This window comes from Sphaeramia orbicularis, chromosome 21 (assembly GCF_902148855.1).
Source record: "Sphaeramia orbicularis chromosome 21, fSphaOr1.1, whole genome shotgun sequence".
Lineage (NCBI taxonomy): Eukaryota > Metazoa > Chordata > Actinopteri > Kurtiformes > Apogonidae > Sphaeramia > Sphaeramia orbicularis.
In genome coordinates, this window is record NC_043977.1 from 48,962,853 (window position 1) to 48,990,806 (window position 27,954).

Sequence of the window (27,954 nt, forward strand, 5' to 3'; positions counted from 1 at the left end):
TCTATGTTGGAAAGTTTTATAAGCAAATTACACCATTTAGAAATGATCCAAAATATCAAATATGATGTTAAAATATTTATATTTTATTGCACAGTGAGAACTCACAATACCTGCTATTACACTTTTAACTCTGAAGAGCCCAGAACACTGTTCCACACCTCGGCCTCTGCATTTACTGTCTTTTTCTATCTGCCAGTTTTTCTATCACTTTCTGTCAGATTTCTACCATTTTCAGTCAGTTTTTCTATCATTTTCTATCCGTCCACATCAGTTGTCTTTGATTTAGAAGACTGCTAAATTTCATCCTGTCCACATTTGACATTTTCTTTTTCTGAGAACAGATCATTTTACTGTAGTTAAAACTCAAACTCTGAAGAAATTTACTGTTTTCAGCTTCCAGAGGATTTTTCTGACCATCTAATCTTTCCTAATTGAAGTCCTTTCATTTTAAGGATGTTCTGGGTGTTTTTCAGGGTATTAATCTATATTTGATAATAATCTGATCATGCGGATGTATCTGTCAATTATATTATTAACTAAATGCAGTCACAAATATCTGTTAAATACAGTGTGTAAGTACAGTGTATAGATACAGTGTGTACTGTGTATAGGCCTATTAGCAGTTTTACTAACGGGTCTTAATGTGAATACTGTGACTCTGTTCAGGACAGAATGATCTGATATTGGACCCTTCAGCACAAAACGCACACAGATACAACCAACACCGGGTCGGTCCGTGGATTTCTCAGTGGATATGTGCGGTCCCTTTAAACTATCCCGGAAGCAGCGCAGTGCGGTGGGCAGCGGCCGGTTGTTTACGTCCGTGTCCGTCTGTTCGGTGTCGGTGGAGCCTTTCCGTGGGTGAAGTGGTGCGGGTGTAATCTGCCTAAACGCTGTTTTAGTTAGCTGGTTGGCTGGTTAGTTGTTAACTAGTGTTATTTAGGTGGACGGTTCAGGGTTTAGGGGCCATGGCGGAGGGTCCGGAGGCGGATGTGGACGAACCTCCCAGTATCAGCCTCCCTCCGCTCATCACCGTGTCCGACCTGCCAGGGGCCACGGCTGCAGGTAAACACCCCAATCCCCCCATACACACACACCCTAACTCAGACAGTGGAAAGATGACTCCATTCTGTCCACTCAGACTATGGATAACTGACTCCACCCTGTCCACTCAGACCGTGCACAGATGACCCCACCTTATCCACTCAGACTGTTGATACCAGAACCCCGCCCTGTCCACTCAGTAAACACCAGGACCCCAGCTGTCCACTCAGATCGTGGACAGATGACTACACCCTGTCCACTCACAGCAGAAAGATGACTCCACCCTTTGTACTCAGACAGTGGACACCGTGACTCCTCACTGTCCACTCAGACCGTGGACAGATGACTCCACCCTGTCCACTCAGACAGTGGACAGATAATAACGGATTAGATTTCTGTAGCTCTTTTCAAGGTACCCGAAGCACTTTACATTATTACTCCATTATTCATTCGCTCTCACATGTTACACTCTGATGGTGCTAAACTATATCTGTAGCCAGAGCAGCCCTGGGGCGGGGCTGCCATTCCACGCCAGATGGCCCCTCCGACCACCATCGAACATTCATACACATACACTGGTGTGGATGACACTGGAGGCAAGGTGAGTGAAGTGTCTTGCCCAAGGACACAACGGCACATGACTAGGACAGAGCGGGATTCAAACTGCCAATCCTTAGGTTACTGGATAACCCGCTTTACCTCCTGAGTCACAGCCACCCAATGACTCCACCCTGTCCACTTAGACCGTGGACAGATGACCCCACCCTGTCCACTCAGACTGTCGATACCAGGACCGCACCCTGTCCACTTAGTGGACACCCAGACCTCAGCTATCTACTCAGACCGTAGACAGATGACTCCACCCTGTCCACTCAGACCGTGGACAGATGACTCTACCCTGTCCAATCAGACCGTGGACAGATGACTCCACCCTGTCCACTCAGACTGTCAAGACCAGGACCCCACCCAGTCCACTCAGTGGACACCAGGACTCCAGCTATCTACTCAGACCATAGACAGATGACTCCACCTTGTCCACTCAGTGGACACCAGGACTCCAGCTATCCACTCAGACCTTGGACAGATGACTCCACCCTGTCTACCCAGAGATGACTCCACCCTGTCCACTCAGACCTTGCACAGACAACTCCATCCTGTCCACTCAGACTGTGGACAGATGATTCCACCCTATCAGGTAGTTACAGGCTCATATGATCCAGTATAAGGTGACACCTGGAGCTTAGATCTAATATTTAAACACAGTTAAACCCAGGACTAGTTTGTTATTTTTCAAAAGTTATGTGATGTTTAAGTCAAGTTCATTTATCGAAATTCACATTAAAAAAATAGAGGAGAATCAGTAAAAATATATAAACACTATTTCCAGGATACCTGGAAGTTTTTCTTTAATACAAACCAAAATCTGTGATTTGTTCATTTACTTGAACTTTTATTTAAAGCTACAGAAGCTGAAATTGGACTAAATCAGCCCTTCAGTTCTGTCCTCTGTACCTAAATCAGACTAAAGACTAAATATAAAGACACATCAGTCTGATGTCAGATCATGATAGTATTGGAAAGTGAAGCCACTTTTCTAAGCATCCTTTTTAGATAGGGGCTGAAAGTCAGACACAATCTGATCAGTGATTAATAATTACATCTTACAACCACAGATGACCTGCCAGGTGTCTGAAGACACCTGTGATTGGACAAAATCAGGGAACAATGGAGAACGTTTTCTACAACCTGACACCGGAAAGGAATACATGCATAAACATCCATCCTTTCAGTTTGGATCACAGTACGCAGGCATTGTTCAACGATGTGAAAAACTGTCAAACGCTGTAGCTTTAACTGAAAAAAATAAATGTAATGAAAAAATAGACACCTTATTTTGTAGTTATGACATCAAAAGAGTCTGGTTTAGACCAGCTCGAAATGTAAAGTGTCATGAGATAACTTTTGTTATGATGTGACGCTATATAAATAAAATTTGATTGATTGATGGATTGATTGATTGAGAAGCCTAGTTCAACAAAGAATGTAATCTATTGGGGAAAAGAAACGTTTGTTTTTAAATGAAAGTACTAAAATAAGATAGAAGGAGCACATTTCTTCAGCGTTGTATTACATTTATACATGGATTTGAAGTCACATGGAATATGTTGAAAAAAACTCCCGTCTTCTATTCACACACAGAGCCTGAATACCAGCATATTAGGAATCAAACATTTGATATATAATATGTAACTAATATTATTATTGCACCGGAAAAACAAAATGCATTTCTGTTCATTGGACTGTAGTCGTTCTATTTTATTTCAGTTTTTTTTTTTTTTTTTTTTTTTGTGGAAAAAGCTGTTTTTCTCTTGGCTTCTTTGTCACATAACCTATGACTCCAAGTTAAGATCAGCCTGTAAAATCACAGTTAAGTTTTTAGGTGAAGGTTTTACTCCCAGGAGAGTAAACAGAGTAAATCAAAGCCCTGGTCTGCTAGTTCTCAGCTATTTGGAAAACCTTTGTGACCATTTAAACTTTGATAAACCAGTATAAAGCTGCACCCTGACGTTAATGTTTTTAAATAATAGGTTGTTTTGTGTCCAATCTAAATTATTTCTTCAGGTTCATTAAAGGGCTTTGATGGAACTGTTGTCTGTGTGTTCTGTCCAGGTCGAAACCTGAAGGAATGGCTTCAGGAGCAGTTCTGTGATAAACCCCTGGAGCAGGATGACATGCGTCTGCACAATGCTGCCTACGTCGGAGACCTGGACACCGTCAGGAACCTGCTGCAGGAGGACAGCTTCAGACAGTGAGGCAATTTGCAAAGACAAACACAGTGAATAAGATGACACTGAGTCACAATAGACCCACAAAAATCCACTGAACTAAAATGAACTAAAATGACTTTGACACTGTTCTACTGTGACCAACACCAGCTACAGTTGTAAATTAAATGAATCTCACACAGCAGTGATGTTCCTAAACCTCTGGAAACCTGTCATCAACACAGTATGACTGTTGATGGGCCCTGACTGTTGAAAAAATACATGCACTTTCATTAACGTAACTATTAAATGCACAGTGTGGAACCAGTTCTGTGGATCTGACTGATAAATACTCTGTGTTCTTGGTGCAGGCGGATCAATGAGAAGTCAGTGTGGTGTTGTGGGTGTCTGCCCTGCACCCCCTTGAGGATCGCAGCCACAGCAGGACACGCTGCCTGTGTCGCCTACCTGATCGCTCAGGGGGCAGAGGTTGACCTGGTCGATGTCAAAGGTCAAACTGCCCTCTACGTCGCAGTTGTTAATGGTCACCTGGACTGTGTCCGCATACTCCTCGAAGCCGGAGCTGACCCGAATGGAAGCCGCCACCACCGCAGTACGCCACTGTACCATGCCGCCCGAGTGGGTCGACTAGACATCCTGCAGGAACTCATCAGGTAGGGAACTCGACCTCATCCGGGGAATTCAGTAGAACTGTCTGAAGTCTGGAGGTTCACGGTCTGGGGTCAATGAGCATCTTAAACAAACACCATTTCTTGTATTTAGACTCAAAAGTGGTAACAGATTTCTAGTTATATGTTATTACCAGTGTGAATTCTCTTAGTGGTGTTTTTACATTGAGGTATGTGACCGAACACAATTTATATTAAGTGACTGATTTTTAACAGAACCACCTGAGTTGTGACAAGGTATAGAAGCGAATAGTTATGATTTGTTTCAGAATGAGGTTAAAAGAATAACATTAACAAAATAACTCAAATTATGTTCAAAATATAAAGAAATAACAGTTTTAAGGTTATGTTGAAGATGTCAGTGTTGCAGAGACAGTAACTGCAGTTAACATGCAAACCACCTAGTTTCATAGCATCCTGTGTTGAATTACCATACTGTAAAAGTACGGTAACTGAAAATAATCAGATGGTTTACAGTACACTGTAAATGCCCTGATATGCTAATCACCATTAGCATCTCACTTTAACACGTGACAACATGATGAAGCTGTGCAGAAATACACAGACACACTGACCTTCTTCAGGTTGTGATATGTCTAATATTCCAAACACTGTTGATATTACAGTAAAACCTCAGCTGAATGAAATGTATTGGTTTATTCAAAACCATCAGACTCTGTTGACAACAGCAGTATTTTGACCACATTTAATTACACTTTGCCACTGTTAGTTTTTTGCTACTCACCACCACCCTACTTTTATCATTGAATTGAGGTACTGGGCTTCAGTTCCTCATCAGAATGTGCTAAGTAAGGCATGCAGGTTACACTTCTACTGGTACTTACTCACCAGTGTAACCCACAGACTTCCTCACACTACGAGTTAATGTTTTAACTGTAATCTGATCAATGATGTCTTGTCATTGAGCCCATTTACATGACCATAAAATAACTGGGTGTAATGAGAGTATTGTAATAATCAGATCTGACGTGTTTACATGCACTTAAGAAATGCGATAATCGAAAACCCCGGTTTAGACATTTCAGTCCATATTGGATTTCTTTCAGCGTACATATGTACATAGTGATGGTAGACTTAAACTTCCTGTTATTGTCTTCTGCTCATGTTGACTACGTAACTTCCGTTTTTTATTATTTTAATTGTGTGGAGATGTAAATGCACGAAATAAATCAGATTAACTTGTATACATGCAGGAAGACATTGGTGTCTTGGGGAGAAATCCAGGTGTGTTAATCTGATTTCTCATTATCAGATTACTGCTGTTATCTGATAAAACAGATCAGATTATACTGTTCACATTATCACTAATAATCTGATAACTCCAGAAATCAGGTAATGATTGGAGTATTTATTGCGGCGTATAAAAAACAATCCAAACGCTGCGGCAGGCTAAGACATGGGGGTTTACACTGAAGACGCGTCACTCACCATTACAAACGTTCATGAGGTTTATTATCCATATCACAAGCATAGGAAACAAGCACTTACTTCAATCGTCGTATATTCAAAGCTGTGCAAAGATACCCTCATGGCCAGTGACAAAGACAACGGTGACGGTGATAACGATGATAATGACGGTCAACAGAAAGTTTCTCCCCAGGCTCACCCCGCCGCCATGATCCAGGCCACATACACACCCAGGTGAGCGCAGAGACTTAATAGACAACACCACACCCACAGTGCCACACGTAACAGGTGCCAATATCATGACGTAACACAAATAAGAGAAAAACCAAAAAAAACACACAGTGCTTATGGCTCCTACATTCCGGCCCCATAATTATTACACAGCAATAATTAACCACCACCATTAACTGTAGGAGACAGACACCATGACAAATACTAAGATAGTCCAATCAGAGTCCAAATTGACAAAATATGTCCAAAAGAGCTCATATTCCACAAAGGGAAAAAGATCATGTCCATAGTTATAACCCAAAGGATCTTCACTGCCCCTCTGCTTCCCGCAGAAGGCAGACTTTGGTGATCGGTCAATCCAAAACGCTTGTTCGGGTTTTAATCCGTACAATACGCACCAGGCCATTTTTGTCCAGAACAGTATCCAGAACCTTTCCTGTAATCCAAGAATTTCGTGGTGCCATATCACCCACAAGCGTTACGACATCTCCAGGAACGAAGTTTCTTCTAATATTATTCCATTTCTGGTGCTCTTGAAGTCCGAGAAGATATTCTTTGACCCAGCGCTTCCAGAACAAACCTGACATATACTGCACCTGCTTCCAACGACGGCGAGCATATATTTCGTCTTTGTTGAACACTCCAGGTGGCAACGACGGCCTTGACTTGAGGAGTAGTAGATGGTTAGGGGTCAACGCCTCCAAGTCATTAGGGTCTGTAGAAGCCTTTGTTATTGGACGGCTGTTCACGATTGCCTCAGCTTCACAGAGCACAGTTACCAAACCCTCTTCATCCAAAGTCTGAGTCTTCAAAACAGAGTTTAGCACTTTACGCACCGACCTAATCAACCTCTCCCATGCACCTCTATGGTGTGATGCAACTGGGGGATTGAAAACCCATTTCACACCTTTTTGCAACAGTGTGTCATTTATGAGACTATGGTTCCACTTCTCAATGGCCTCTCGCAATTCATGTTCAGCACCCACAAAGTTGGTACCATTATCTGGACGGATTTCCAGAACTTGACCACGTCTTGCAACACATCTTCTCAGACCATTGATGAAGGAATCGGTGTCAAAAAATGACAAAACTTCAAGGTGTGTGGCTCGTATTGCCAAGCACATGAAAATAAGCCCATACCTCTTGACCACAGATCGACCACACTTGACCTCAAATGGACCAAAACAGTCACAACCAACTCTGCTAAATGGAGGCTCGTCACGAGTTATTCTACTCTGAGGTAGATCAGCCATTTTCTGCCATCCAGGTGTAGCAGACAATCTACGACAGATGACACATTTTGCCAAAATCTTTCTAATAGCTGCACAAGCACCAGGAATCCAATATTTCTGCCGCAGGTGGGAAAGCATGTGATCACGTCCACCATGACCTGTCTCTTGATGTACATGACTGAGAATAAGATGGGAGATGTGAAGGTCTTTAGCCAGGATAACTGGATGTTTTGTTTCAACTGGCATAGCAGCTCTGCTGAGTCTACCTCCAACCCTTAACAAACCATCATCAAGGATTGGGTCCAGCTTGTAGAGATGACTTGTTCTTTTCACCAACTCTCCTTTCTCCAAATTATCAAACTCTTCTTAAAATCTAATCTTTTGACAGAAACGAATCACAGCCATTTCAGCTTCATCCAAGTCCTCCACCGACAGAACACTGTTCAGCAGTTGACCTTTAACATTTTCCATCTGGAGCTTAAGTTCTTTCTCCAACTGCTCACCACTGAGCTCTGACTTGGACAAAGTCCCTTTCAAATGTTTTCTCTGTTGTGCTAGAGACAGCAGCAAAGTCCTAAGCTTCAAAAACCAACCAACAGACCTTTTGAGACTGAGCCAGGAAGAAAAGTAGCCCATGAACCCCTCAAATGGACTCATCTGCTTAACTTGTACTGTGTTCACTGTCATAACCTTAACCTCTGGATCCACAACAAAAGGGTCTTCCAAGATTTCTGTATTTGTAGGCCACCTGCACTCAGGTTCCAGAACAAAGTCAGGACCACTGAGCCATGCACCAGACTTTAGAAATAGCTCTACTTTCACATCTCTGGAAGCTAGATCTGCAGGGTTGTTAGATGTATTAACATACCTCCACTGAGATACGTTTGACAGCTTGAGTATTTCTGACACTCTGTTTGCCACAAAGATCTTAAAACGTGAGGTCTCGTTTTTTATGTATTTCAGAACAGAAGTGCTATCTGTCCAAAACACAGACTCTTTAAGTTCCATTTGCAGCTCCTTCCTCCACAACTTATCCATCCTACTAGCCACTACTGCAGCAGTCAACTCCATACGAGGAATGGTGACAGGTTTTAACGGAGTGACACGTGCCTTACCCATTTCAAATGCACAGTGAACTCTGCCACCTTTGTCATAAAGTAACAGGTAGGTCACTGTCCCAAAACCTTCCTCACTCGCATCTGCGAAATGGTGGAGCTGAGCAGTAGCAAGGTCACCAAAATCCAAGGGTTTTAAACATCTTACAACCTCCCAATGTTCGAGATGGTGGAGGTCTTCCAACCAAGCCATCCACTCCCTGGCAACAGAAGAAGGCAGAGGATCATCCCATCCCAAATGTCTCCTGCAAAGGTCATGGAGGATTTTCTTGGCGGACAAAACAACAGATGCCAAGAAACCAAGTGGGTCATAGATGGAGCTAATAACAGACAGAATTCCTCGCCTTGTAGTCGGACGATTCCTGAGTATGATCTTAAATTTGAACGAGTCGGACTGGACACACCACTGAACACCCAAGACATGCTCCACAGGTAAGGCATCACTGTCCAAATCCAGGTCTTTCACTTCCTTGGCCCTTTCCTCTAGAGGAATAGCAGCCAGCACTGTGCGCCGGTTACTGATCCATTTTGTGAGCTTGAAACCACCTTCAGCGCGCAGGGCATGAAGCTCTTGGCACAAAGACACTGCTTCCTCCTCAGAGCCAACGGACACCAGACGATCGTCAACATAGAAATGGTGAAGTAGAACATTAACGACCAAAGGACTAAAGTGCTCCTGATTGTCTTCAGCACACTTCCTCAGGGCAAAACAGGCACAACTAGGGGAGGACGTAGAACCAAACAGATGTGCCCTCATTCTGTACTCAACCACCTCTTGCACACAGTCTCCATCAGGCCACCACAAAAATCTCAACAGGTCACAGTCTTCAGCTGGCACCCTGACCTGATGAGACATGGCCTCAATATCCGCCATGAGCACCACAGGTTCTTTACAAAACCTTGTGAGGACTCCTACCAGTGAGCTCGTTAAATCTGGACCTTGAAGAAGCTGGGAGTTCAAAGAGGTTCCCTGGAATGTGGCACCACAGTCAAACACAACCCTTAGTTTTTTCCTTCTAGGGTGATACACACCATGATGTGGTATGTACCACACCTTACCATCGGAACGATGTAACTGCTCAAATGGAACCCTTTCTGCATAACCACTAGCAAGCATCCGAGACATAAAAGCAACATAATCAGAGCGAAAGGACTGGTCTTTAAGCACCTTTTCAGACTTTGTGCACGTTGTTCTGCAACTCTCTTATTGTTTGGCATTTTAAGATTTCCTTGTCTTATTGGCAATCCAATTGTGTAATGCCCATCAATAAGCTTGGATGACTCTGATACCGACTCCGTAAAGCGCTGATCCTCCCTGGACAGACCAGGCTGTTCATCCAGCACAGTTTCAGGGAAATCCACCTTTAACTGCTTTTCCCAAAGCTCATCAAGCTTTGCTACCGAAATCCGGTTCACTGTAACATCAGGCTGAGAACCATTAGTGCTGATCTGGCATTCACCATGGAGTGGTCCATTCACTGTCCAACCCAGGATGGCATATGGGCCACCATCCACAGCTCGAACCATGTCCCAGGGCTCTAGTGCTTTAGGAATGTTTGTGCCAATCAGAAGGTTCACATCAGCATCAATCTCCAGTGTTTTTATGTATCTCAGGTGCGGCCATCTTTGGAGATCCTTTGACTGTGGAATATTACCACGATGAACAGGCATGCAACCTTGAGTGAAGATTTCTGGTAAATCGATGTAATCATTCGAATCCAATCCTGCAACTTCCAAATCTGAGAGCAAGTAGCTGTCCACAACCTTTTCTTGGCCCATTGTTCTAAGCAGAATTCCAAGTTTCCTACCGGACAGATTCAGGCGGTTCATGAGTCGCTCTATACAAAACAAGGCAGTGCTCCCTGGATCCAAGAACGCGTAAGTGACCAGGGTCTCATGTCCCCTTTTGGACTTCACCTGAACAGGCAGAATCAATTACGCACAGTCCATCTTACCGGCCCCAGTCAAACCACTAGTCTGAACAGACACCACAGCACCTCCTCTGTCCATTTCTGAGCCATCACTAGCCTGCACTGAACTCTTCTGTCTATAACCTTAGAGTGGTCATGCAACAATGTAGGGTGCTTGAGACTGCATAATCGACAAACCAAACATTTTCTGCAATCTTTGCTCATGTGCCAATGCACAAGCAGCCAAAGCACATCTTATGTTCCTTCAAAAAAGACATCTTCTCACTTTGCCTTCTGTTGGAAAAAAGGACACAAACATCCAAAGAATGACCAGCTCCACAAAATAGGCAGATTTTTACAGGTGAGTTCTTCTCTCTTTTCACAGGTTCCACTCTTCTCTCCACAGGTGCAATCGTTGTGGCAAAACTACTTCCTCTGGGCCTTGGACTTATTCGTGACTTAACCATTTTAGAGTCCTTTCTTGCTGTTCCTGGTGAATCTTGTATATCTCCAAATAGAAGGTCACTTGCTACTTTAACTTGCCTCTCCACAAAGTCAACAATATCGCAAAAAGTAGCTGTACGGCAAAACTTCTCCTGTACCTCACAGGCCACACTTCTCCAGTGATCCTGCAGCTTATAAGGCAGTTTCTTCACAATAGTTTGCATATTAATTGGCACATTGAGATCACTCACAGAATCTCCCATTGAGTTACAACACTCCTGTAGCATAAGACTGTAAGCCTTCAAAGCCTTAATGTCTTCTCCTTTAATCATGGGCCAGGACAACACTTTATCCATGTAGGCGGAGGCTACTTTGAATGGATCTCCAAAATGCTCTAAAAGCAGTGCTCTGGCTCTGGCGTATCCACGGACAGCAGGCAGATGTTGGCAGCTTCGGACCATATCCCTGGGCTGACCTCTAGTGTACTGTTCAAGGTAATACAAACAGTCCTTATGGTTTTGAGTTCTTCCTTCAATGTTATGTTCAAAAGCTTTTCTGAAAGTTTGATATTGCAGAGGATCTCCATCAAAAATCTGCAGACCCGCTTGACACACGAACCAAAACATTAGCCAAAGTCCCAAAAGAAACAAAACCAGTACGATCACCTTGTGTGAAAGTACTACTGAGCCTAGCCAGGGAATAGCGCTCTTTATTGACAAACACGCTGAACATGTATCAAAACATACAATGCCTTATTGTAGAGGCAAGTGGAATAATGAAATGTGAATCGTAGCAGCAGATTTGTGAATGAATGACGTGAACAAGGATCCCATGTGCGTCCCTGTCTTTCATTTACAACTTACTACAGACACCACGTTATCAAGCATCTGACAAAATGTTGTACGAAAGTACGGCGATCCACGCTTCAACAAAGATTTTCTGTTGACAAAATATTGCGGCGTATAAGCTTAAAAAACAACCCAAACGCTGCGGCAGGCTAAGACATGGGGGTTTACACTGAAGACGCGTCAGACTCACCATTACAAATGTTCTTGAGGTTTATTATCCATATCACAAGCATAGGAAACAAGCACTTACTTCAATCGTTGTATATTCAAAGTTGTGCAAAGATACCCTCATGGCCAGTGACAAAGACAACGGTGACGGTGATAACGATGATAATGACGGTCAACAGAAAGTTTCTCCCCAGGCTCACCCCGCCGCCATGATCCAGGCCACATACACACCCAGGTGAGCGCAGAGACTTAATAGACAACACCACACCCACAGTGCCACACGTAACAGGTGCCAATATCATGACGTCACACAAATAAGAGAAAAACCAAAAAAACCACACAGTGCTTATGGCTCCTACATTATTAGTGTGCATGTTAACAGGCTCATTATCAGGCTGCAGTTATTTTCTGAATGGGGAAAACTGTTTCTTCTTGAACCTGCTGATGGTGTAAGTCGCATATTTACAGTGCAAACAGGCAAACATCATCACCTATGGTGCAGTAAAAACAGTGGCAGACCGTGCATTTCACACCTAGGCCTTCAGTAGTGCTCTGTCTGATTTAATCCATCCCTCAATAACTATTTTATGGTTATAAAAACCATCTTATTATGCAGAAATGCTGTATAAAGAGCCGTTGCATCGCAGATAGATAACTCATGTAGCCAGAATAAATGCCTTTGCTGAATATACAAACCCGGGGTGCACAAGTCTCCTACTACTGCAGCTACAGCTGCGACACACATGAAGCCTCAGTCACAAATGCTGTTACGAATGGCTATGAACACCGTGCGAACGATTTATGATCAGGGTGATGGATGTGTGTGTCGGACAGTTAGTTTTTAACGTTCACTTCTCCATTATTCATGTGTATCCTTGTTTTCTTCTTATACCTTCTACTTCAAATTTCTTAATTTGATGTCTTATTATGACTCCTAATTTCAGTACAGGTCAGTTTTCCCATAGTAATGTGTGATTTCAGCACCACGGACAGCGCTCGATCCCCAAACACAGAAAACGCACGTTCACAAAAGCCTTAACGTAAAAATAAGTTAACATCGTTTAATGTCTGAAAAGAGCATCTATAATCACCAAATTATACGTTGACATCTCTAATGCTGGGATAGGCTCCAGCACCTCCACAACCATCTGGAGGATGAAGCGGTTCAGAAAATAAATGAATGAATGAAATAATGAATGAACAATACTCTAAGATTAAACTATGTTAAGTTTTTTTTACAGAGGTGAAAGTGGACATGACTACAGATATCCACACAAACTTTGGTGATGATTGATCACTGTTCTGGGGCATTAAACTACGTTAAGTTGTTTTTTATTAAGCGCTTTAGAACGTCCCTCTTCTTCCGCTGTTGTCGGACTGAAACATTGTAAGATCTTCCTGCCGTCGACTTGGGAGCACCATGAGTTTCATGTAGGGCTGACGTACATTGACATTACGACAAAATAATTCATGAAGTGGCTGTAGGTCCTACGTAGGAATGTCTCAAGGCACCCTTAGGAAGACCGTGACAACTGTATGCAGTGTTAGTACGACTCAAAATTACGTCATTTTCTCACGGCAGCCTCAAGATGCTCTTGTGTTTTGAATGGCAGCTGTACTGACTTTGTAAGACGGCTGTAAGAAACTACTGCTCCATCCATGTATGTCTACGAATGTCTACGAACTCCAGAACTCGTACGAACCGGGAGATTCGTACGAACGATGCTTTGTGACTGAGGCTTAAAGAAGCATCAATAATAACCTCATTAACTTGCAATATTATTTAGGAAAATAGCAACATTTTACTCACCAAAAATTCTGATTATTTGTACACAAAATCCATCCTCTTTTTTTTTTCCTCAAAAAGAGTTCAACTACTCTGTTGTACAGATTATCCATGCAGGTACCGGGGGTCCCAGTCTTAGTTAGTGGAGTGAAAGTGAAGGACAAATCCTTTTCCTGGTTGTGACCAGCTCTGCTAGCTTCGGAATTGTGCGACCTTTCTTAACAATGTCCAGCTTTTCTTGAAAAGTCTGTCTTGAAAATGGGTTTGACAATAAATCTACAACCAAATCCATTTCTTCTCCTCCTTCAGCCATTGTGTTTTGACAAAACAGCTATTAAACCAACACAACTGTATTTCTGTCCGTGCAGCTCCCTGCAGATGCGGTTTGCTAACTTGGGCTGGTACACTCTCTGACTATCCAATCAAAGGGTGTGAATACGCTGACTTTACTGTACGCCTGCTAGAGGGCCTTGGTGTTGCCAGCTCAAAATCTGATTGGTTGAAGCAGCAGTTTCATCGACACTTATGCTTTGCCAGAGGGCATGCAGAACTGATTGTGAAGGCCTCCAGGCAGATTTCTTTGACTTTGACCCTGCCTGGCAACAAATGATGGCTGAAATGTGATTGGTTAAATGCTTTAATATGAAAATACATGTCAGCAAGTAGCACAACCAGGGGAAAAGCAATGAAAGGAAGCAGACAGACCATTTGGAATTATTTAATAAGTATTCATGGACAAAATATAATTAACATTAGTCTGTGATTCAGATATTTTTTAGGCCAGCAGAGAAGGCCTTGCAGGCCCTGACGGCCCACCACTGAGTAAAGATAACCCTTAACCAGAGTTTGGTGGTTGCAGGTACAATGCTGACGTAGACATGGACCACCAGCTGGGTCCCCGCCTCCTTTTAAGTGCGCGGACCCTCAACACGTTGGTGGTCTGTCCACTGTACATCAGTGCTGCCTATCACCACCTCCACTGCTTCCGGCTGCTGCTCCAGGCCGGCGCTCAGCCTGATTTCAACTACACCGGGCCCGTCTGCCATGAGGCTCTGACCCGCGGCCTGGCATCCTGCCTGCTGGATGCTGTCCTGCGACACGGATGTGAGGTGGCCTTTGTCCACCTGCTGCTTGACCACGGGGCCAACCCGGCCCTCGTGCCCTGGAATGAGTCACAGCTGGAGGCTTCCAACCGGAGGAAGGTGGATCCCGAGGCACTTGGTGTCTTCCTCCAAGCTAGAAGTGAGTACAACAGGCTCAAATAAAGCCATTTCATAGATCATCAGTACTGCATTCAGCTGCTTACAGGAGGAGCTTCTTTATTCATTGTTGGCTGTTTAAGAACAAACTGTTGAAGACAACATGTCCTGTGTGATTGTGAAATGATTTAGAGGAGTTGTAATATCATTGAAAAAAAGTGCCAGAAGAAGAAACATTCTTATTACGTGGTACAAAAAACAGTTCGGAGTATCTGTGGGGTATCTACACCTGTCCAGCTGAACCAAGAAGAATTACCAGGAAGGTATCTGTGTAGTTTCTGCAAGTATTTCATCTGCTAAATGAAATGGGTAAATTCCAATGTGCAGCAGCATAAAACAAGAGGCATAAATACAATTACAAAGTAAAGAGAACATAAAATATAACAAGAAAAGCTCTCAGAGAGCACAGACCTCCACCAAGACAGATCTGCCCCCCCCCCAGTGTGCCAGTGTCAACATTTCATGAAAATTTCATGAAAATCCATCCATAACTTTTTGAGTTATCTTGCTAACAAACAAACACGCAAACACACAAAGCAAAGTGATCACAATACCTCCTGGTGGAGGTAACAAACAAACAGACAAACCGAGATGAAAACATAACCTCCTTGGCGGAGGTAATAAACTAAAGTATTATTCACTTTACAAAGCAAGAGAAAAGTAGTTGAATTAAATATAATATAAAATAATGATGAACAATTTCAACAGAAAACAAGAAAAGCACTCGGAGAGCACAGACCTCCTCGAAGACAGATCTTTGCCCATCACCACCAAAATGTAATCATTTCTTCCTTGTGCCAGTATCAACATTTCCTAAAAATTTCATGAAAATTCGTCCTTAACTTTTTGAGTTATTCTGCTAACAAACAAACACACAAACACACAAAGCAAAGCAATCACAATACCTCCTAGCGGAGGTAAAAATGTGTTAAAGTGACTAAAAATGACATAAATAGTAGTAGCAATAATAATAATAATAATAATAATAATAATAATAAAATATACAAAGTAGCCAGTGTGCAGTAGGTGACTTTGCCAAGATGCAAGAAGTCTGTTTACAGCAGGATGTAATTCAAGTCAAGCTGCTGTTGTACAGTCTCTGCCAGGTCCAGTCCCACCACAGAACAGGCTTTCCTCACTAGTTTGTTGAGCCTGTTGCCCTCACCAGTCTTAACGCTGCAATATCTCAGTTTGACTCCTGTATTTTGTAAGTGAAGATGAAGCAACACGACAGTAGGTGGATGCATTTGCATAAGTCATGCATTTGTGAAGGCTTTGATCTTCAAAACTCATTCAAAACCCCAGGGTCTCATACATGAGTTGAAACCAATTCATGAGATATGAAGCCCTGTGTTGATGTTCTTAATTCAGAAGGTAACAGTGGTTCATGATACTTTAGCACATGGTGACAACACTGTCAACAGTTCATTACACATCTGGTTTCCTGAGAAAGAAATTGGATTTCTGGCAAAAAATAGTAATGTTTACAAACTTTTGAAGTTGTAGAGATTCTCCCAAACCAAAATTCATGTGTAGCCATCAGTATTTCTGTTAATGCAAACTTAAACTATCCTGTCAAGGCAAAAGTAGCAACACAAGTCTCTGTTTACTCTTCTATTTATATTTCTTTGATTATCGTTTATTAAATTAATCACATTTTATTTATATTGGGCCAAATCATAACATAAGTTATCTCATGACACTTTACATATAGAGCCGGTTGAAACCAGACTCTTGAGTCAATTTACAGAAACCTAACAAAATTCTCCAGGACCAAACACATGGTGACAGTGATGACACTGCTCAGACACAGTATTTCATTAAACTTTGCTTTGATTACAGGACACATTGGCCATGGCGTCATTCCTGAAATGCAAAACTAATACAAGCATTTGTTTCCATCCAGCGCTGCATTAATTTGTGTCAAGGTCTTGTACTGAAGATAATGAGTCAGACCACTGTGTAAAGTTTTCACCATCACATCCTAAACGTGGTTCAGGTCTGGACAGGCTGTGGTCTCCTGTGGACTCCTGAACCTCTTCAACAATTTGAGGTCATTGAATCTTGGCTTTGTTTCACGTTTGTGTCATTAAGAAAAACCCACTGATATTCACACCTGCTCTTTCAGTTTATTCAGGTTCATCTGTCCTAATGTTTTAGACACAGAACATTACTGAACCAGACCTGAACATCTGTCCAAACCCCAGATCAGACCACTGACCCCACAGGCTTGGACTGTAGGCACTAGGCATGATGGATAATCACTTCATCCTCCTCTGTGACAGGGTCAGTCTGGACTCATCAGACCACATGACCTTTATCCATTAAACACAGTTCAATCTTTATGCTTCTATCAAACTGATGGATGTGTAAGGAATGAGAAGCAACTGCATCACTTAAAGGGTTGAAGAACTGAAATTTATGAATCACACTATGTGCGCTCTATAGTTTGTATAGTGTACCATTCTGTTTGGTCATGTGAAGTCTTTTTGTGTGATGACATGTTGTCATGGAAACCCTGTGTGATTCTTGTTGTTTCCAGGATGTCCTCGCAGGTTGACAAATCTTTGTCGAATCAAGATCCGCCGAGTAATGGGCAAACACCGTCTGAACCACATACCCTCATTACCTCTACCACAACCCATCAAGAACTTCCTGCTTCATCAAAACTGATCCTGATTATTTCCTAAATGAATCATTATCAGAATAACTTAACCGCATTTGGAAGCTAACAGTAGTTTAATGTCAGTATTGTAATGTACTGAAATGCTTTTCATCTTATCAGTGTGTCAGCTTGTTTTGGTTTGTGTCTTCTAAATGTGATATTTTACATCCTATATCACTAGAGGTGTTGTGGCCCTTTATTAAATCACACTCTCCATCTTAAGAACCACATTGACATTGAGTATTTAGGTACAAAGACCAAAAATATGCTGTGTATTCAATTGAGAATATGGTCAGTGTTAACTCAGCTGTTTCAGCCTTTCATGACCACTCAGACATTGTGAACAATCACTAGAATTAAATTCACACTGTAGATCACTGGGATAAATGCTACTGCACTGTCACCCACTGTCTTTATGTTAAATAGTGCAGTCCTACTTGTAGAATATTTAAGTGGAAATCCTGATGTTTTCAAAGAGAAAAAAACTCTTCAATGAGCCATTTCTGGTAAGAGTAAAGTTTACATTTTGTGTATAATTACTGCCTAGAAGGAACCTACAACTGTTTAATCAAAATGAACAAACCTTGTTTTGTTGTAGCACTGACAATCTGTTAAAATTGAAGGGAATATGTAGAATAAATTGAAGTGTAAAAGTGTATTTATTAGCCATAAAGCTGCCTTCTCTAAGTCTGTTGCACCTTCTGTTCTTCTGTACATATGTTGCACAGCCTTTGTCTCATACACTTGTACTGTTTACCTTGTTAAAATGTCAATGCAGATTGGCTTTGTTTATTTTTATTTGCATACAGTAAATGTATTATAAGTCTATATTTTCTCCTGTAGATGTGTTTTTTTCACAGAGGCTTTTTCCACCAAAAAGCACAATGGTTCTTTCAAAGTAAGATCAACGTCCGCACTTCCTGTTCCATTTGTCATCTTACTGAGCGGGAGACAGTTATTTCTTCTTGTTTCAGCTTCCTTCTTGCCAGTTTGATGGATTGATACCCCTGAGTTTAACAGTGTTGTTGAGCTTACATTATGATACAATCACAACAAAATATAATCCAAAAAAGGCCCAATGTCCCTGTATTTCACTGGCATGTTCTATCAAAAATTAATGAGTTGAATTTGTGAGGTTGTCAGGTTCTGCCGCTATGTTAGAGTCCTATGGTTTTGATGCAGGAGATCAATCTCCCAATAGAAGTTGGTGGTACTTTCATTCACTTCATTTTATTTTATTTTGCTCATCACCAAATACATGGTATGAAGCACAAACACCATATTATAACAGAAAAAAAGAACAATATACAGTACATTCAACAATAACAAAATTCATTGAAAAAGAGGTAAAACCCTTTTCAGAAAGGCACCCAATTTATGTATTGTCTTAGGTTGTTCGGACTGAAGAAGCGTTATAAGTTTATACATTGATGGATGCTGCAAGTAGTATTTTGGCAAATACTTTTGTCCTAATTCAACAAACTGTACATTAGTACATTCAAATAAAACATGGAGTTTATCTCCCACACAACCATTACAGCACAAATGACAGACTCTCAGACTTCTTTCCAAACCTGTGTACCAGCCGGTGACCTAAGGGATCCTTTTGTTGTTTTTTCTAAAGTTACAAATTGCTTGCCTGTAGCCAAGGTTTTCACATAACAGATATTTTTTGAGTTTATATTCTGATTTAACTTCAACATAAACATCACATGAAGTCGTATCCCTGACTTCACTTTCACTGGAGGTTAACTGAATTATAAATGAAAGTCTATATATTACTTCCTATCAGTGCTTAATAGTAACTATATTGATATCTCAAACCATATCCATGTTATAAGTCATCAAAATATGGACCATTATAAGTAAAGGCAAATTTGTAATACTACAAAAGGTTATAAAAAAAAAATAAAATAAAATTCAGAAATCCAAATTTTTCAAAACTGTACAAACTTCGTAGCCATTGTCCCAAGCAAACTACAAATGAAATTTGAAATGAGTAAGACTAATAGTTTCAACAGAGAAAATGTTTGAAGATCTAATAAGGACTACAGTGATGACGAAGGTGACGCCGGACACAGCACCTCCACAACAACTCATGGCCTATCGACAGGTGACCTAAAAAGAAAAAATAGTAATAATAATCATGTTAATGATCATCTTTTAAAATGTTGTCTTAGTCCTCAGTTTAAGAACTAAAACAGTTGTCATCGTCTTAAGTTTCCTGCCGGGAAGAAAATGGAGCTGGATTTCCTTCCAAAATTCTGAAGTATTAAAATATGATATGTTGCATGTTGTTGCTTGGAGGATTATCAATGAAAACCCCCAATACAACCTTTCACTGAAACAATGTTTGGATCAAATTGAGCATGTCATGCCTCGATTTATTTAAATGGCAGACAGCGATTGTTTCCACTCTGGCTAGTTGAGTTAAATATTCATATTCATATTATTATATTATAGTTTCCTGTCGAATCAATTTCTGGTCAACGGAAGTTCAGTTATGATCCCCTAACCCACTGCCCAGTGAGATTACACACATTTTTGTCAGACTGAAAGGCAAGGCAGGCACATAGCACATTTCATGTACAAGACAATTCAAAGTGCTTTACATAAAACATTAGAAGCATTACAGCATTTAAGCAAAGAAAAAAAAAAAAAAAAAGAGTATAGCCATGAGAAAAACAAACAAGAAAGAAGATGGATTTATGTCGTCATGAGACCAAGACTAAAAACTGACTGTAGACCTAATACAGATCTATTTTGTTATCATATGGTAGAGAATTTCTTCATTTAAATGCCACGTTTCCAGCAGTGTTCTCCTCCAGGGTGCCCCCTCTAATCTAACCCACTCATAGATGTGAGAGTGAATGGTTTCTCATCTGTATGTTATCTGTCCTGTGATGAAGTGGCGAAATGTCCCAGACAAACCCCTCCTTCACCTGCTGGTAAGCTTCAGCTACCCATGAACCCCCACCCCCCACCCTGAGGATTCATCCGCTCAGAAAATGAATGAATTCTCTTTTCCCCTCAAACTTTGTAAATACTGTAATCTTTTGCACATCTTCCTGTACCTCCCAATGTGATAAAACAGAAATATGTCAACATAGCTAAACAAACTGCGTTTGTAGATTTTGCCTCTGTTTCAATGTAAAAATGACATCTTGTACAAATTGTAAGAAGGCTTTGTGTACTTTGATATGTGTGTGATATGTGTTTGATTCAATATTTCCAATAAGTTCAATAGCTGTTGTAGCATTAGCACTACACTGTAGTCCGCCATTGTTGTTGTTGTGAAGTGGCATCTTGCTTCCGGGATGAAAGGTTAGAGAGGTGGGGTTACGACGTCATCATTTTAGAAAAGTTTAAGTTTTGTTAAACAGACAAAGAAGCAAAACTGGCGTTCGCAAATTTATGGGACCCGGGTACAAAAAGTTGCGATTTTGGTGACTGAAAACGCAGATTTCATGTGGATGAAAGTCCTATCAATACAAAACTTTTGCAGATACAACTGAAACGGTCGTCATATGGACGGGGCCTAACAGACCTACTTGGTGATTTCATTTCTGAGGAAGGTCTTGATTCTTTTCAGGATGTGATTTTTACGCCTGTGGGTGGGGCTTGGACGCAATTTTTTGTGCCCCGAGGCTCTCCTATCTTTTTTTTTTTTTTTTTTTTTTTTTTAATGACAAAGTTTTATTAACATTTCTTAATAGAAAAACCTATAATCCTAAAACAAACACAATCAAAAGAAACAGTCAACTGACAAATTTATAAATCAGATCCATAAAAAAAGAGAAAAGAATAAAAGACAAACAAAAAGAAAATAATAAAAATCAACAACACTCAGGGGTCTGCTGCACGTTAAAGTTAAAATTATGAAATAACTTAATTGTTTTGATTGATGTATTGTTTTTCTTTTCCAAATTTTCAATGCTCCTCCAAGATGTTTTAAGATCTGTTATTCTGAAGTTGTACTGAAGCTCTCCTATCCCTTGTACTGGATGGGGGTCCACTGCACACACGCCATTTATAACGAAAGTCGACAGGGTTCATGGGGGTTCTTCAAACAGGAAACACAGGACTCGACTGCTCATTAAATGACCAAAAACATTTTTAAACTATACTTGAATGCAGATTATACACAGTACTCACTGGGTGTGTCATGTATAGCTCGTTTATTTAAATATTAATGTTTTTGTAAAATTATTTTAGGCAATTCTTATTATCTTCTTCTTCATGTGAGACAGATGGGGCGGCGTCCTAGCACCCTCTATTGATGAGCCACTACTGGTTTAGATTGTCATGTGGCATTGTTGTTTGTTGAATGGTCCCAGTGTGTTGCAGCAGCATTTATTGTGTTTCTGATACCGGTTCTGACTGATTGTGTCTTTTGTCTTCTGACTTGTGTCCATCCTCCAGAGGAAGTCATGAAATCTAAAATCCAAAGTGAAAGCGTGGGGCGGGGGCGTTCTGCTGGTATCATTGTGGAGCTGATTCATGGGCCAGGATGTCAGAATGCTTGAGAAACACATATAGTGTTTTTTTAGAGGCCAAAATTATGGAAAAGGCAGGACCATGGGAATCCTGGGTGGGTGGGTGTTGGTGGGTGGGTGGAGGCAGAAAGATGAGGACAGGGACGAATCTAAAGAACAGAGTAAAAAACAACACACATGGAATCAGATGTTTTCTACAAATGTGTTCCATATTGTTGTGTATGTATCACTTTCTCCAGACTGTCATAAAATCCCTAAACTTAACTGTTACATGATGGTCTGTAGATGGCGCTGTGTTCCTTTGAAGCAGCTCAGCTCCTCTGCTTCACTGTTACTGTTTTCTCATGTCTTCCTCTTTGCCCACCTTCATTCTTTTCACTCTTATGTCCTGGTTTTGCCACAGCTGTGGACGTCGGCGTTTGTCCTCAAACACCCTCATCCTCTCATTGAAGCCAGCGTTTCATGATGAGAACACATATGACACACATGACACACAATGACCGTTTGCATTATTGGTAAACCACCATCTTCCTGTGGGGAGTTTCCACCACACAACCATCCTCTTTTAAGTCAAGCTTCATGTCATATTTGGTTTGGGATGGCACTGCCCTCATGGCCATGATGGTGGCACGATCTTTAGAATTAACATTTAGTTTACTTAATGAAATGTAATAAGTAATGGAACGATTCTAATTTCAGCAGCAAAGAGAAATAACTTGTTGTTGAAAGACAGCACAATATCATACAACCAAAAAGAGTAAAGAGTCATAGACATGGTACATGGTAGAACAACTCTCCTTCACAAAATAAAAACATAACACATGCATGAGCTTAGTCAATGCACACAACCAATTAGACCAATGCCACGGCAAAGACGAACTGTCAAACACTTAGACTCACATTTGAGCCATTTTTGATGGAGTTTGTGTTTTAGGGAGGTTTCTTCGCTTATTTTAAAGCCTTGTCTTAAACTTAAAGTAAAGACTTTCAAATAATTCAATGTAATTGCATAAATACAGACGATGCCTCAGTTTGGAGGAAGAAAAGAGTTACAAAATTCACAAATTTGTTGTTGAAGACACAGACAATATTATCTATTTTTGCCTAATAAAAGCTCTTTCCCAGTTTTTTATGTTTTAGCTGTAAAGTCCCAAGATGTAGAATTTAAACCAATAGTCAGTGATGTTTGAGCCATTTTCTGATCTCAGTGGGAAAATACTGTTCCAGCATTGAAAGACACAGAATCTTTTCTCTTCCTAGTATTAGTTTTCTACATCCACGATAACAGCCCAGACAGGGAATTTTATGCTGGATTTGGGTTCAGTTCCTCCTCTGCTCTTCTACAGCAGCAACACAAGCTATTGCTGTTGATCAGCAAGAAATTAGTCTTCCTAAAAAGACAAAAATTATCTTGTCAGCAAGTTGTTTTTTTTTGTTTGTTAAAAAAGCAATAATTTCATGAAATAATACATTGGTTTATTGATTTTACACAATATGATACTATTAATACAGATAATACTGAACAAACTGAGCCAACTTCAACCAGGTAGGAAGTTTAAACCATGGTTTTCCAAGATAAACCAAGGTGAACCTCAGACAGCTTATCACTTTATATATTTATAGTTATTTCTTTCCTTTTTTGTACAGCTTAACACATATCAATACACCAAGTGATTAGGTGACTGCTGATAAAAAGAAAATAATACATGAAATGACATATTTCATCAAGTGTTATGTTAATGCTTGGATTTGAAGACTTACTGTATGGAAATGTAAAAAATTATGGTAGTTTGTTTCTCATTAAAATAAGTGGGAGTCTGCTGTAAAATGCTGAGTGTTGTTCATTCCTGACTTTATTTGAACCCACAAACTCCAAATCTGAACAGCTTCTGCTAAAATCACCAGTGTTCTGCTGCCACCAGGGCTCAAAGTGATGGGAACTGCAGAGCTTTGTGCGGATGCTGATGTTTTCATGAGCGACCACAGTGTTTTAGTGTTTTTTTAAAAAGGTTTTTCCATGTTGCCGTCCATGCGTACTAGTGCCATTAATTTGTTATTTGGGTTTTCTGAACATGTTTGTTTATATGTATAAAAGAGAAAGTGGTAAATAGATTTGTGTTTCGATCCAAACTCCCCTGTAAGTTGTTTGACGGTTCCACCACCACGGCATCAACCTTTTTATCAGGCTGCCTGCTCTCCTGCACTAGCCCTGGCATTTCTCCTGCTGCCGTTTGATAATTAGCCCTCGGTTTAATTTGAGTGAGCTCATTGCAAAAGCGTTCCAGAACTCTTAAGTTTCCTACAGTGACCACATCAGTGTGTGTTTACAGCTGCCACACACACACTAACAGGTATTCAGCCATTTGAAGTGTTCTACCACACAACAAGTGCAGTGGAATTTGTCAAAACATAAAGAGGCTTAGAATGACTCACATCTAAAGGGGGAGATGAGTTCGGAGTTTCATGGTCCAAGAAAAGCAGCCTTTTCCATTTTAGCTCACGTCAACTGAACAGGAAAGCCTGGGTGTGGATGAACGAGCCACAAAATATTGATCATTTTTCATCTTTGTGTCATACTCTAACCAGACGCATGTGGATTACAACTGTACGTCCGGAAGCATTTTTCCTCCATTAAAGCCGTCTGTCCTTATAAACCACTCCATCAGTGCAGAGCATACACACATGCAGGGAATTTCTTAAGCTTTATTGATATAGTTAACAGCTATATGGTTGGAAATATCGAAAGAGTCTTACTCATAAAAGTGTGTTTTAATTAAAAACCTCGGAGGGGCTTAATGAGGTTTAATTTGACTGTTTTCCAAAGAATCCGGTAGTCATGAAATGTGGCAAAGGCAGGAAGGATGTGAAGTGATTACTTCTGTAATTACTGTCACAGTCTGTAACTTGGCTCTTAATTAGATGCTTCTCATTTGAGTGATGTTCTGTTACTGGGTGGACTATGGCTTTCTCCTTCAACAACACTAAAGAAACTGAAAGGAGGCTTTGAAAACAGTTTTAGACAAAAAGGAGAACAGTGCATTGGAAATATATATACACAATTAACAGTAAAAATGGTGCACGTTATAAGAATCATAAAAGCAATAATATATACTGAAAGTCCACCATTGAAGGTCTGTCTTTTTCAATGCCATGGCTGTTACAATCTACAAATAACTCCATACAGATTTAACACTACCCCTCTGATAAATAATTTATTGGTAACTTAAAGTTAAAGTATGTAAGGGTTGTTCATTTGTGTTTGAATATAGGATGTGCTGGGTCATACAGTATTAGCTAACTCCACCTCAGAGCTAAATGCTGCTAGTGCTGCAAGCCACTGACACTGTTTACACACCTCATGTTATCAGTTCAAAATAATTTAAAGAGAATTTTATGAGCCAAGGAAATTTATAGTAAAGATAGTATGGAAGAATCTGTTTTTGTATTAAACAGCTAATGAACTGCATGTCTTGTCATATGTGATAAATGTCACCAACCAAACGACTGTTACTTCAGAGTATTTCATCTTATTCTTTAAGAGGGAGATTAAAAAGTTTTAAAAAGAGTGAAAATAACAACAGTCTTGTCCTGTAGAAGCTCCAGAGACATCTTCAGAGACTCATGGAGCAACATACTTTCAGGTATGTTTTTTTTCTATTTATGTATTTTTGCAGACTGATACTTCAACAGTTTTACAACAAACTGTGACTTTTAAACTGACAAACATCATACATGTAAATGATGAAATAATTTAAGGGGGATAAAAAATCTCATGCCTTTCACCACTGACTGAAATGCATTTCTTTTTTACAGAATAAGGTCCCATGTGGCACAATTGGAAGAGGCAGGACTTCAGATCAGGGTTTTCACAGAGAAATAAAATGAGTCCTCTACATAGAATTTAGTGAATAGGCTGTTAACATAGATGTAGACAGCTCAGATTAGATGAGTTTAGAAACTGAGGTTTTCACTGTCAACTAAGGCCAATGCAAACATACTGCCAGCACATAAGCAAATGTTAATGTTCAACATTTAATGGACTTTTACAAGCTAATGTTGGATAAATAGATTGTCTGTGTTTGTGCAGTAATCTTTTAAGAAAACATGTCATGATCCAAAGTAAGAGTCTGTTCCAAGAGCGACTAAAGAGCAACAGAAAACCTGTTCATTCACCTCATTACCTCTGTTTGTCATACCTGTTATTTCTTCTAAGCTTTGGTCTTTTTGACCTGTTATTGCACTTAAGTTATGATACTGATGCCATTTGTGTCAGTATCAGTCACTAGTTCAGATAGACTTACCCACCACCGGTCAACCAGGTTTGAGTGATGCTGGTGATGGGAAATGAGCAAAGGACTGTGGGTCTGCTGTGGAAAAGATCACAATATTGTACTTAATATTCTACTAATTAACCAGCGCAAAACATCAGCAGTCCATTATGACCAGAGCAGTGGAATCAAATTATAATGACAAATGTAGTGGTTCCACAAATAGGAATGAGCCTGTAAAATATTAACGATATTGAAACAGGTTTGAGAAATACTAAATAAATAATGGACATCTGCTTCCACCTGACGGCTTTTCTGCTATATGTTAACGTCTGTGTGAAAGAAATTCCCAAATTAATATTTGCTAGAAAATAATTGCTGAAATAGTTGTCGGTCCCTGGATAACACAACTCCTACACAAGCTTCATGTTAGATGTAGGTGAAGATCAGGTTTAGATTAGTTTAGTGGTTGTTTCCAAACTGGATTCAGCTTTGACTACAGTCACACGTGTACATGTCATACATGAACAGTAGAGTAAAGCAGAACCTACACACACCTGTTTCTACAGAGTGTGTACACATGCAGGTACAACACCACGCTCACTGAAAGTAACCACAAAACAAATGGAGGTACCACCTAGTGGTATGATTTGGTATTTCAATAATATCTCATTGACCAGACTCTGCCCGTTACAAAACACAAGAGCATTTACAAAATTAAACAATGTATTGGAAATCAAAATGTATTTTAGCTATTGCTTCTGGAAAAGATCCACATAGAGAAATCAACATATGTTCACTGTATTTAGACAGTTTTCCCAACTCGTGCCACCAGATGGCTCTCTCCAAATAAACTCCAGTTTGTTTTAATGTTCTCGTCAAAGCCCGTCAGACCCCTTTGACAAAAACAGTAACTTTAACTTATAAAACACAGGAGTTACTGATGCATGTGCTGCTGCGGGGGTTGATTTGTCAGTGTCTCTGTGACTTCAGTGTTTAAATGTGTTGTTTGAGGCAGTTGTTGCTGGTTATTTCAGATCTGAGATTTTGAAGCCTTTCTCCCCAGTTAAACTGGATGTTTATGAACACAATTAGGTGTGGTGCAAAAAATACATAATGCATCCATTACTACTTTACTGAACCACACATGGAGAAGTTGGTTCAGCTTCTATGCTCCACATGTCTGGAACAAACTTCCAGAAAACCTCAGATCAGCTGAAACACTCAGTTTATTTAAATCCAAGTTAAAGACCTACCTGTTCGCAGCTGCATTTGAATAGAGTTTTTATTCATCAGTTCATATCTGCACTGTTCCTTTTGAGCTAAAAGTTTTAATCTGTTTTATCTGCTTATCTGTTTTATCTGTTTGTCTGTTCTATCTATTTATCTGATTTTGTTTTATTTTGTTTTTGTTTGTTTGTTTGTTTTTCTCATGCCTGTACTTTTTATTGCTTCCATGCTATAATGCTTTTGATGTTTTATGTAAAGCACTTTGAATTGTCTTGTACATGAAATGTGCTATATAAATAAACCTGCCTTGCCTGGCCTTCTGACTTTAAAACACAATTATTTAGGAACAAACTAGTCTTATTTTGCCAGAACATCA

At 40.4% G+C, this 27,954-nt stretch overlaps 1 protein-coding gene across 1 annotated transcript; it reads left to right on the forward strand.

Moving 5' to 3' along the window:
• Positions 1-788: 788 nt before the first annotated feature.
• Positions 789-18,412, forward strand: asb1 (ankyrin repeat and SOCS box containing 1). Its single transcript, XM_030124423.1, has 5 exons — positions 789-1,065; positions 3,715-3,853; positions 4,181-4,483; positions 14,520-14,902; positions 17,462-18,412. Exons 1-5 carry the CDS (start codon positions 969-971, stop codon positions 17,590-17,592), a joined length of 1,053 nt encoding a protein of 350 aa, XP_029980283.1. The 5' UTR covers positions 789-968; the 3' UTR covers positions 17,593-18,412.
• Positions 18,413-27,954: the final 9,542 nt, after the last annotated feature.